This window comes from Garra rufa, chromosome 18 (assembly GCF_049309525.1).
Source record: "Garra rufa chromosome 18, GarRuf1.0, whole genome shotgun sequence".
NCBI lineage: Eukaryota > Metazoa > Chordata > Actinopteri > Cypriniformes > Cyprinidae > Garra > Garra rufa.
The window spans coordinates 21,595,310-21,609,074 of record NC_133378.1 but is presented as its reverse complement, the minus strand read 5'-3'; the positions used below and the strand labels follow the sequence as shown (position 1 = coordinate 21,609,074).

General features: G+C 33.5%; 1 protein-coding gene across 1 annotated transcript in view; it reads left to right on the top strand.

The window, feature by feature from the left end:
* The window catches only part of ephb2a (eph receptor B2a), a 68,533-nt gene that overhangs the window by 31,141 nt on the left and 23,627 nt on the right, over window positions 1-13,765 (top strand). Inside the window, exon 3 of the mRNA XM_073823538.1 lies at window positions 9,801-9,956. Coding sequence (XP_073679639.1) covers window positions 9,801-9,956 — 156 coding nt within the window. The remainder of the gene's footprint in view (window positions 1-9,800; window positions 9,957-13,765) is intronic.

Sequence of the window (13,765 nt, the reverse complement as noted above, 5' to 3'; positions counted from 1 at the left end):
TTTAAAACAGAATGAGGATGTGAACATTTCTTATTTTGCCTAAATATCATTATAATTAACATTTTGCAGATTTTGCAAGGTGTATGTAAACTTTCGACTGTAAGTAGCGGCTGTCATAAAAACTTTACGGATTTATTTAAACATAAACACTGAAGAACAGTAAAATTATAATGAATATGTTATGTGCTACATATATTTAGCAAATTGCTCCTCTCTAGATTTATAAACTAACTGTTATATTTGACACATTTGCGTGATTGAAACACTGATTCACGTTAATTTCATGCTGAAACTGGTTAAAGCGAAGGAGATGATCAGTTCATGGCTGCTTCTCTTGAACTGAGGTGCTACAGCGACCTGTCACTCCACATTAAATGGTCCCAAAAAGCATTTATTGTTTGAATACTGAAATAAAATGAACAGTATTCAAAATCTAAAACTTTTTTTCACGTCAAAAGTAACACATCACAAAGTTTATTGCGATTTATTGGATGTAGGCACAATATTCAGATCATTATCTGAAAACACTAAGACTAATCGATTCTTAGGATTTAAGAATCAACATTGTTTTGTAAAAATGAGAATCAATATCTTTTTTTGCCCAGCCCTATTTCTAGCCAGCAAATCGTCTTATAAATTATATTTTGAAATATAGAATAGCCAAACCAATCATGAACTTTTTAACAGTAGTAATTTATTTTAGAAAGGGGGTCCCCTACAAGTGGGAGATCATATTTGGGGGTCCTTAGCAAGTTTGAAAGATATCTGTTGATTGTATATAATAGAAAATTTGTGTTTCACTGGAGCGTAAACTCCTTATACACAAATTATGCCACTTCTTTTGAAGGCTTTTTGAAACGTTGATGCTCAAAGAAAAAGCTCATTACCTTAGTAACAACTTAAATTCTTCATTCACCTTGATATGGAGATGACAGGCAGTACAGCACAGATGAGTTCAGTCCTTCACCCCCATTAAACAAGTGAACTCCCCTGTGTGAATCCTGAGATGAGTTCAGCAGGTTGACGCGGCACCTCTAATGGATATTAATGTCTCTCCAACCGCCTGCTTTGCCAAGGAGGGTTACAGACACATCTGTGGCCTCAAGTTGGCCAAGAAAATTGTTGGAGAGGGCTTACAAAAGACTGCATCCATATCTTATACTGCATGAAATTATGTCTGTCAACGAAAAAGGCCCGTGATGTCAGTCTCGGCATTGTCTGAGGAAGAATAGACCTTTTTCTTTCCTGCAGATTTAATTTCCTCACTGTCAACTGCTGTGATCTCAGGGTGGTTTTTCGAGCAGAGAAGCTTGTTTATGAAGCGACAAAGTGTGTGCAGATGGAGTCGTATAGTGTAAACCTAATTCATCCTATTGATTGATGGAGATGCAAAAAGCTTTTACCACGAAAGCTTCAAAATACAGCTTACTTGCAGGTTAGTCACTGGCATTTAGTTGTCATGTTTTGAAGACATTTATTGTCCATTGAGTTACAGAACGATTGATGTTTCTGTCTTTTTTGAATGAATCATTTTAAGTAAACGAATCGTTCTCATTTAGTCATCGTGCACTGACTCATAGGTTTCTCCTTTTTAAATGTGACTACTTTGGTGGTTTTTTCTACCCTCAAAGACTGACTGTAGCATGAGCCAGTAGTATTCGAGTGTGGACTGTGAAAGACCATTTCATTGGTTGGACCTATTGAACGAATGCACCGTGTTTCAAGTCTGAACGAGACTGAGTGGAACCACTGAACAAACTAGGGCATCTCGTTAGTATGCGAAATTAACAAATTAGGACGTGTTGTCAGTGAATGAGTTGGCGTTTTCGAGTTTAAACAAGACTCGAACTGAGACGTGTCTTTCGTGGATAAGAATCTGCTGAATGAAAGGACGGCATATTGTTTGTTTAGTGCAAAATATGAATCAATGGAAAATTGTAAAAATGATTGATACACAAATTAAATGATTCATTTATTCAAGGATTTTTTTTCTGTTTCTATTGCTTGATACATCTATATAACCATCCTTTTAATAAAGTATAAGACACCCTAATGTGAATCATTCTGCGTTTTTGAACGATTCTGTTAAGTCAGTTATTTATTTTTTGAGCCAATAAGACTCAATAAGTCACCACCTATTGGTAATGATGTAATCTAAAGGAGCGGTCACAAAATTCCACTGTTAATAATGTAGTGATGTATGAAGCACCTCTCACACAGAAATCACTTTCAAACCAAACGATATTCTGCTGGTTAATGCTGCAAATTTACATGAAACCTGGCTGTGAAATCTGCATTTGTGCTTACACTAGATTTCTGATTCTGTGGGTACCTTTTGAAAATGACTGGATTTCACCAAGCAACTAAAAATGTGACTGCACCTTAAAGTTGTGAAAATTCAGTCATTAATTTCTCACCCTCATGTTGTTCCAAACCTGTAAGACCTTCGTTCATCCTTCGAACACAAATGAAGATATTATTCGTGAAATCGGAGAGATTTCTGACCCTGCATAGACCACAATGCAACTGACACACTCAAGACTGAGGTTATTTGATAAGATTTTGCAAGCACAGTGCCCTCCACTAATATTGGCACCCTTAGTAAATATGAGCAAAGGTGACTGTGAAAATAAATCTGCATTGATTATCCTTTAGATCTTTCATTTGAAAAATTCACAAAATTCTAACCTTTCATTGAAGTAAAACGATGGAAAATGGGGGGGGTATCTCATTATGAAATAAATGTTTTTCTCTAGTTCACATTGGCCACAATTATTGGCACCCCTAAAAATGAAGTAAAATATCTCTAAAGTATATTCCCATTAATATTAAAATTGTTTTAGCACACCAGGGTGGCTAGGGGTATAAAATTGTCCAGTCGTGACTTTCTGTTCCACAGGATTATACATATGAGGAACACAAAAGCCAAATTCCCTTAATCATCCATCACAAGAAGTAAAACTAAAGAATGTAGTTCTGATGTGCAGAACAAGTTTGTTGAGCTTCACAAAATAGAAAGTGGCTGTAAGAAAAGAGCTAAAGCATTGAAAATCCCCATTCCCACCATCAGGGCAATAATTAAGAAGTTTCAATCAACTAAAGACGTTACAAATCTGCCTAAAAGAGGACGTGAGTCTATATCATCCTAATGCATGATAAGGAGGAGAGTTTGAGTGGCCAAAGACTCTCCAAGGATCACAGTTGGAGAATTTCAGAGAATTGTTGAGTCTTGGGGTCAGAAAGCCTAAAATAAAATAATCAAACAGCCCCTACATCACCACATGTTGTTCCAGAGGGTTTCAAGAAAAAATCCTCCTGGCTCACCCAAAAGCAAACTTCAGCATATTCACTTATCAGACATGATTGGAACTTCAAACAGGACTGGCTTCTATGGTCAGATGAAACTAAAAATTAGCTTTTTGGCAGCTAACCCTCCAGATGGTTTTGGTGCAGACAGGGATAAAAAAAGTACCCCATGCCCACGGTTAAAAATACTGCTGGGTCTTTAATGTTGTGGACCTATTTTTCTGTCGGAGGTCCTGGACATGTTGTTTAGATACATGGCTTTATGGATTCTATCAAATACCAGCAGATAAAAAATCAAAACCTGACTGCCTCTTTTAGAAATCTTATAATAATCTTATAATTGTTCAGATGTATTAATTTATACTATTGCTAATTGTTTAGTTTGCTCCTATTTTATTACTGATTGTTTACTTGTCTTTAACAATTTAATGTTTGAAATGTATTAGTCTAGTTGTTTTCGCTGTAGCAAAAGTTCCACAAAGTGTAAAAGATGTAAAAGAAGTGTAAAAGTGCCTAGATGTTCTGTAAGCTGCTTGCTTGTGTTATTCAGAACAGAACACTTTGTAATAAGACAGAATAATTGTGTTTGACATCTGAAGGTTTCACTTAAAATTTTAATCTTATTGGAATCGAAACTAGGAATCAATAAGCAGAATCGGAATCAATAAAACTCAAACAATACCCACTCTTTATAAATGTCTGGAGATTTCATGCTAAATTTGTGCAGCCTTACTTATTTGAACCAGAATATACAGATGATGAACTAAGAGAGATGGACTTTTTACGTCAGAACTCCAGCTCCTGCGTCAGCAGCACCACACGTGTTGTGGTACTCTTGTGAACGTGCCTCGAAAACTGACACGGAAGAAAAGAAATGTTGAGCAAAGTCATTATTTTAGGGGTTTTTTTGTGCACAAAAAGTATTATCATAGCTTTGTAACATTACGGTTGAACCACTTATGTCACATGGACTTTTTTAACAATGTCCTTACTACCTTTCTGGGCCTTGAAAGTGGTAGTACCGTTGCCGTCTATGCATGGTCAGAAAGCTCTTGGATTTCTTCAAAAATATCTTAATTTATGTTCCAAAGATAAATGAAGGTCTTACAGGTTTGGAACGACATGAGGGAGAGTAAGTAATGCCAAAATCACCACCACTCTCTATAAACGGAATTGCAAAAATCACTAGTTTCAAACAGGTTTTCCAAACACTCCCTTGATCCATTGGTCAGCCAAACAGATATTTCCACCCGCAAACTCGTGCCATTGGATGAGGTATATTGGGCTGGTCTAAATTCTCAAACAAACAGACCCACAGTTTTAAGAAGATATGAAAGGTTGTAAGTGAAAGTGTTTTAACATTGAAAAAATGACACACCTTTAAATTAGTAAGTTTGTGTTTAAGAGGCAAGAAAATGTCTTTCACCAAAGGATAAACTGTTATACTGAGGCAATAAAGTGTTTACTGTGATTTCCCTGTTGTAAAACGTGCCTCGTAAAAAAGCACAACTGCTCACTGGAATGAAGATAAACAGATCGGTAAGATTATAAAAAAATGTGCGGTGCCACAAAGGTCTTTAATCAATTTCTCCCAGAATTCCATTAGCACCTACTTAAATACTCCAGTCATGTACAGTACACGGCGCACACATCTAATATGTCGCAGGGATATTGTTCGGCTGTCGTTCTCCCTCTTACACAGCACCGTCTCTATTGTGGAGGCCTGTGGTACCACAGATTTAATTCCACTCCTGTACACTGTCACTCACACCCACTCTGCCTCATTCAGCTGTAACCAACACCTCATTCACCACGTCCAGCGCTCTAACTCACTCTGATGTGTGAGCGTGGAAGCCTTATATTCCTTCTGGCAGAAAGAGAATGTTCTGTCATCAATCATAGGCTGAGAGCGCCAGCCAAGAGTAATGTTTTACTGTCAAAGCCATTTGGGGTATTAGGCTAATAGAATGAGTTTCATTGTACTTCCTAGAACACACTTTGCTCTTGGTAAGTGTTGATTGCTTTGCACCTGCAGATGATATGTGACACGTATTACATTTACCCTCCATCTATGATTAATTTCCAGGCGGAGTCAGGGCTATTTCTGTGTGGGACAAACGATTGTATTATTATGAGCGTTGAGGTTATTTTGGCCGATGGGCAGACGTGGCAGCTGTTGACCGATTTGGTGTGAGCAAATAAAGGATGCTGTCTGTCTTGCAGTCTGTGAGTTTTGGTTTTGTCAAAACGCTGCGTGAATTTAACATTTCATTGTGCAGTCGCATGACTGGATGGTGTAGCCTTTGTTTTTTTAAGTATATTCTAGATTTGAGATGATAAATATGGTACAGTTCCGGTTTCATGACGTATGCCCCGTCTATTACCTGAAAATGTAAATGTGTCACAGTTTTGGCTACTAGGACCAATAACTTACAATTAAAGGGTGTGTTTAGTGTTTAGTCCAGAACAAGTCCAATAAAGTGCATCCATAAAATTCATAATAAAATGGCTCCGGGGGTGAATAAAGGTCTCCTTTAGCGAATCAATGCGTTTTTGTTGGAAAAATATCCATCCTCTTTGCTTATACCGAAATCCTCCAACACTTAGCTTTACAAGTTCTCATTTTGTACATCTAGTTTGTCACCGTTGTTTTGCTTTCTTCACTGTGCGTCCACATTCGTCACTTCTGAGCGGCGCATGTGCAGCACCAACGTCCTACATCATGCGCCCGGAACAGCTTCCGTGTACAACAATTTGCGCAAGCAAAATTAAAGTGATTATTACATTTAAAATATATATACAGTCAAGCCCGAAATTATTCATACCACTGGCAAATTCTGGCAAGTTTTTTTTTTCATTAGAAATGACACAGACGTCTCCCAGAAGATAAGACGATGTACAAGAGTCATCATTGTGGAAAAAATTATTACTCATTTTTTATTTACATTTGAACAAAAAATGGCATGTCCAAAATTATTCATTCCCTTCTCAATAATCAATAGAAAAGCCTTTATTGGCTATGACAGCAATCAAACGCTTCCTATAATTGCTGACCAGCTCCAGTCTCCACTGGTATTTTTGCCCATTCATCTTTAGCGATGAGCTCCAACTCTTTCAGGCTGGAGGGTCTCCTTGCCATCACCCAAGCCAAGCGGGCTTTTGTGTGCCTGGAGAAGTGGTGTCCTCCTTGGTCTGCGTCCATGGAACCCAGCGGTGTGCAGTGTTCGTTGGACTGTATGCCTTGAGATGTTGCCACCAGCAGAGCCCAGATTCATCAGGATGGCCTTGGTGGTGATCCTTGGATTCTTTTTGACCTCTCTCACTATCCTCCTGGCCAGCACAGGTGTCACTTTTGGCTTTCGACCACGTCCTCTGAGATTTTTCACAGTGCAGTACGTCTTGTATTTTTTAATAATACTTTGCACTGTAGCCACTGGAACTTCAAAACATTTAGATATGGTCTTATAGCCCTTTCCTGACTTGTGAGCAGCAACAATGTGTAGCCACAGGTCCTCATTGAGCTCCTTTGTCTTAGCCATGACTGTCCACAAACCAACAGCAGAGAGCTTCTGTTTTTCATCTGTTGAGTTGATTAAAACAGCTGTTCCCAATGAATCAGGGTAATTAGGATGCTCTAGAACAGCTTGGACTATTTGGAATGGTATAGAACTTTGGATTTTCCCATAGACTGTGACAGTTTGCAAAGGGTATGAATAATTTTGGACATGCCGCTTTTTGTTCAAATGTAAATAAAAGCTGAGAAATATTTTTTTTTCCACAATAATGCCACTTGTACATCGTCTTATTATCTTTTGGGAGAAGCCTGTGTCATTTCCGGTCAAAAAAAAAAACTTGCTGGTTGAATAAAAGTAACTTTAAGTCAGAATTTGCCAGGGGTAGGAATAATTTTGGGCTTGACTGTATTTTCATAGAATTGCTACAGGAGGCCTTTATTCAATTCAATTTTCATTTTTGAGTAAACTAACCCTATAAAGGTCATCGAAAAATTATACATGCTGATGATATGCTGAACAAAATGTTCAGGTGTGGTTTCCAAAAAATACTAAGCAGCAAAACTCTTCAACAATGATAGATGCTTCTTGAGCAGCAAATCAGTATATCAGAATGATTTCTGAAGGATCATGTGACACTGAAGACTGGAGTAATGATGCTGAAATTCAGCTTTGCCAGCACAGGAATGAATTACATGTTTAAATCTTACTGACTTTTGATTGGTAGTGTACATGGACCATTAAATGGTGACGCTAACATCATGTTTTTGTGCATGTAACATGAGAATCAATGAGGCCAGACATTAGATGTTGTTTGATATATCAGTAATATAGATTTGTTTTGTGAATTCTTTGTTCTTTTTAGAGCTTGAAAGTTATGGACTATTGACAAAAACAGCTGAAACGTGATTCAAATGATCATTCTAGCTACCTTCTCTGATATTGTTTGTGATTCTCAACAGGGTGAAACTGAAGAGGAAAAAAAGTTTATTTACAGGGGACATCAGATGGAATTTTCACTTTTTTTTTTTTTGGCATTTAGTTAGGTTTCTGTTGTGTCTTCCAGCTCATAAAAGCTGAAATAAAAACACACAGCCAGTTTATCTTTAGTTTTAGGCTATCTGAGTCTGAAACTGAAACATCCAGTAAGCTGTTTAAATTTGCAGCCGGTTTCTATGTAAATAGCTAGCTATTTGAATGAGACTGTGAACAGTGCTGTTTTTGTTTGTTGTTTTACACAATAATTGTGGAATTTTAACCAAAGTATGTTGCAGAAGTTTCATGAAGACCCTAAAGAATAATACCAGCTTGTGGAAAATGGGCATCTACTGTTCCCTTTAAATAGCACTTTAGCACTCATAGTATGTATTGTTTCAAAGTTGCTTAGACAGTATAATAGACAGTGTTTTCTGTTTTAATACTTTCAGCAAATCAGTTTGCAAGAACGGTTGTCATAACAGTAATTTCACGCACTAGCTGCTGCTCCCGTCATACTCTCATTGCAGGCAGATTGTCAGGTTAGCTAGCAAGCTGGAGTAATGCCCAAAAACACATGGAATTACATTTTATGATTTTTAATTTTAGTGTGGTGATTAATTTGTTATTTAGAATTAAAAAATAAAAGATTTAATGAAATAAATGTGAATAAGTTGTTACTGTAAATACCTATGTGATTTTTTTTTTTAGGATTCTTGATGAATAAAAGGTTTATTTATTCAATATATGAATATTTTCTAACAATATAAGTCTTTGCTATCACTTTTTATCAATTAACACATCCTTGGTGAATAAAAGTATTAATTTCTTTCAAAAACAGAAAGAATAAGCATTTAGAAACGTATTTAAAAACCATTAAAAGTCTTACTGATTCCAAACTTTTGGACGGCAAGTGTATATTGTTAGAAAATATTTCTATTTTGAATAAATGCTGTTCTTTTTAACCTTTAATTCATCAAAGAATCCAAAAAAATATCAAGCAGCACAACTGTTTCCAACATTGATAATAAAAGTAATAAATCAGCATATTAGAATGATTTCTGAAGGATCACGTTACACTGAAGACTGGAGTAATAGCTGATGAAAATTCAGCTTTGCATCACAGGAATAAGTAATATTTTTTTAAAATATATTAAAATAGAAAACCATTATTTTAAACTGTAATAATATTTCACAGTATTGATTTCTGTATTTTTGATCAAGTAAATACAGCCTTGATGAGCATAAGAGAATTCTTTAAAAACAAAAAATCTTGTGACAGAGATTACAGAAGCTGACTAAAACACTAGGCATAATACTAATTTAACATATAATACCTTGTAAGGCATTTACTTACATTTTAAGAACATCTTTTATTTATCTTTGCTTTTATTCGTCTACTGCTGAGTTTTCCCTCTTCTTTCATTTTAAGGGTGGGTGGTATTTCCTGATTTGAAAGTTAGTCTATTTACAAATTGCATACATTATCATGTAAACATCTTTTTTGGCCAAGACAGATGATAAATCATAATCAATGCCTGAATATCCAGTTCAGACCTTATTAAAATGAAGCTCTCAAAAAGTAATTAAATTCTTCGTTTAAAAAGAATAGTCTGAATAGCACAAGCACATTTGCATATTGTTTTCAGTAAAACTAGGCAGCAGGGAAAAACTGTGCTGTGATTTAACAAGGTCTTTGTTAGTTTATTCCACAGATATATCTGAGTGCCATTCGGCTCTTTGTATGCCAAACAAAAGATTATCAGTGCGAGACCAAGCTTCAAAACTGCTCTGGAGGCCCATCAGAAGGCATTATGAGGGCTTCCTACGTTTCCTTTTGATTCCAAACAGAAATATAAGGAATAAGAAAATGTGCCTAATGTGCGGAGACAATAATGAGATTTGAGATTTGAGATTTACTGTACATAAGTGTGATACATCTTATCAAATCAATTCCTAAATGAATGTCTGATTTACCATTGACTATAGTCTTTTTTTTTAATGCAGCATGTCCATCTGGGTCCTTCAAAGCATCTCAAGGAGACCAGCAATGTCTCCAGTGTCCCATCAACAGCCGCACCACCACTGAGGGTGCAACCAACTGTGTGTGCCGCAGTGGATACTACCGCGCGGACTCTGACCCTCTACAGATGCCCTGTACCAGTATGTCATTCTCTTATGCTATTTTATGTCATTTACAGTGGTGTTCACTCTCCTTTTTGAAAACCAGACAGCCTTTGATGTGGTCCACGCAAGCATCTAGTCAATTTAGATTATCATCAAAGCACTCAGAAATAGGAGTTTCTCAGTACAGATGGTAAGAAATAAGGATGCATGATGTTCCATATTGGTTCACGGCTGATGTTATTAGTTTTATTTTAATTATGTGTGCTTGCTGATAATTAGATGTTTAAAAAAAAATTCTCTATTAATATTTAATTGTGCTGCTCATTTACTATATTTTTTACATGTAGTTTAGTTACATTTTAGTTTTTTGCCATTATCTAACACTCAATTTATGCTAATTGTAGATCTCAAAATGTTTATTATTCATATGGTATGTTGTGATTCAACTGTAGCATTTAAATCGTTTGTTTTACATAATAATATAATATAGAATTTTGATAACCAAAATGTATTGATTATAGTATGAAAATAGTTAATTATTGGTGCACTTCTAGTAATGAAAAAAGTCAGAGAATATTTATTATTATAATTTAATAATAATAATAATAACAATAATAATAATAATGATTATTATTATTATTATTAATAATATTTATTTATATTATTACTATTTAATAATAATAATAATTACTACTAATATAAAATTATAAAAATATGTAATAAATAATATTTATTAATAAAGAATAAAATGTTTATTATTATTATTATTATTATTATTATTATTACTTTTGTAATAATAATGAAAATAATAACAATGTTATATTTTTATTTTATTAATATTTAATAATAATAATAATTATTATTATAGCTTTTAAATAAGAATAATTATAATTTGTTATTATAATTATTATTATAAAATATAATACATATATATTAGTAGTAGTAATAGTAATAAGAATAATAAGAATATTAATTTTAACACTATCATAATTTATTATTATTGTTATTTATTTATTATTAGAATAATGTTTTATTTAATAATATTATTATTATTATTATTTTAATACTAATTTAGCAATAAAAGTAATAATAATAATATTAATTTAAAGCACTGATGTTAATAATAATTATATTAATGTTTTGTATTATTTGATAAGTATTATTATTACTATTAAATAAGAATAAGAATACTTATTATCATTATAATCAGTAATAATTATAATTTATTATTATAATAATAAATTATAATATAGTATTATTGTTATTGTTAATAATAATAATTATTATTATAATAAAATAGCAATAATAACAATAATATTAATTTTAACACTGCTGTCATAATTTATTATTATTATTATTGTTTAATTATTATTATTAAATACTTTGTAATAATAGTAATAATAATAATAATAATAATAATAATAAAATAGCAATAATAACAATCATTAATTTTAACACTGATATTATAATTTATTAATACTGTTTTATTATTATTTAATAATTATTACTATTAAATAATAATTGTTATTATTTAGTAATAATAATAATAATGGCAATAATAACAATAATATGAATGAAAATAGCAATTATAACAATGCTATGTTAACACTGATACTATTATTATTTTTTTTATTAGTAATATTTTATTATTTAGTAATAATTACTATTATTATTTAATAATAATTATTATTAGTACTATTAAATAAGTATTATTTAGTAAAAATAATATTGTTATAATAAGAAAAATACAATAATAATAATAAAATAGCAATACACTGCAATTTTAACACTGATATTATTATTATTATTATTAATTATAGAATTTAATAATTATAATAATTTAATAATAATAAGTTTAATTTAATAAATTACTATTTTAATTATTTTATTGAATATTTATTATTATTATTATTATTATTATTATTATTATTATTATTATTATTATTATTTAGTAATAATAATATGAATAAGAATAAAAATTAAATAATAACAATAATCATTTTAACACTGATATTATTACTATTATGAATTATATTTAAATATTTAGGGAATAATAATAACAATAACAATAATGTTATTGTTGTTATTAAAATATCAACAAATAAATAATAATGTATCATGACATAATAGACCTCAGCAGTTTATTAAGCTACAATTTACACTGCAAGGCATTCTGTAATGGTCAAGTTTAAATACACACACCACAATTAAAAGAAGTAATCTGTCAGCCAGAATTTAGTAGAGACTGTAAAAGACTGCTGTTGCAGTTAACTGCTTTAATGTACTGTCAGCTTTAATCACAAACTACAGGTCAATTTGACACCCCTACTTAGAAACATCAACTACTTCAGCACTGGAGACTTGTATTGCACATATTCTTGAAGTCTATTGTCTTTTCATTTTTCCATGGGGTTGCCCTTTTTAGAGCCTCAGTTAAGTGCAGCAAAAAAGAAAACGAGTGTGTAACTCACTGAACATTCATTCAGTGCTGTAACTCAGTGAGCAGCAAGATTGCCCCGACGGGATTTGCATAATGCTCTGGTCTTCTGGGGCGGTTGAATGCTGGAGTACTGCTCTGAACTGCTGCTCTCGGTCCAGAATAGAGGGAGGACAACATTCTTCCCTTTCACTCTTGTTTTACATTACAATGAACCTCTTCTCTTTTCATCTCTTGTCATTACCCATTATGAAATTAGTACTTTAATGTGGCTTGCTAGAAAGCAGAGATTACTTTGATCCAGTATCTTTTTTTTAAAAGAACAGTGATAATAGGCTAATGAATAAGTGAGAATCAGATCATAAAGACACAAGATGGAGCAGTTACAATGTGCTCGAGTCAGCAGACTGTGAGGGGGAAAAAGCCATGGGACGGGATGCGTAAAGTTGTTTAAAGGAACACTCCACTTTTTTTGGAAATAGGCTCATTCTCCAACTCCCCCCGAGTTAATAAGTTGATTTTTACCGATTTGAAATCCATTCAGCCGTTCTCCTGTTCTGGCGATATCACTTTTAGCATAGCTTAGCATAGATCATTGAATCCTATTAGACCAATAGCATCACGTTCAAAAATGACCAACGAGTTTCCATATTTGTCCGATTTAAAACTTGACTCTTCTGTAGTTATATCGTGTACTAAGACCAGTGGAAATGCAAAGCTTCAATTTTCTAGGCTGATAAGATTAGGAACTACACTCCCATTCCGGCGTAATAGTCAAGGAAGTTTGCTGCCGTAATAAGGCTGAAGCAGGAGCAGTAACACCACGCAGCACATGTGCAAATGCTAAACTAGCTGGGAACTCATTTCTGATAATACTCCGCCTGCTTCGGCCATATTACGGCAGCAAACTTCCTTGACTATTACGCCGGAATGGGAGTGTAGTTCCTAATTTTATCAGCCTAGAAACTCGCAGCTTTGCATTTCCACCGGTCTTAGTACACGATATAACTACAGAAGAGTCAAGTTTTAAATACAACAAATATGGAAACTCGTTGGTCATTTTTGAACGCGATGCTATTGGTCTCATAGGATTCAATTATCTATGCTAAGCTATGCTAAAAGTGATATCGCCAGAACAGGAGAACATCTGAATGGATTTCAAAACGGTAAAACTCAACTTATTAACTAGGGGGGGAGTTGGAGAATGAGCCTATTTCCAAAAAAAGTGGAGTGTTCCTTTAACATCACATAGGACTAATTTAGAGACAATTTACAGTTGCCGTCGTGACTTTATGACTAAATCAAAGCGTTCACATACTTTTGCAACTTTACACTATATAATCCAAGAATCTATTCCTAGGCTGTTTTTAATTAAACTCCTGTCCCGATAAGACCTGGACTTGCTGAT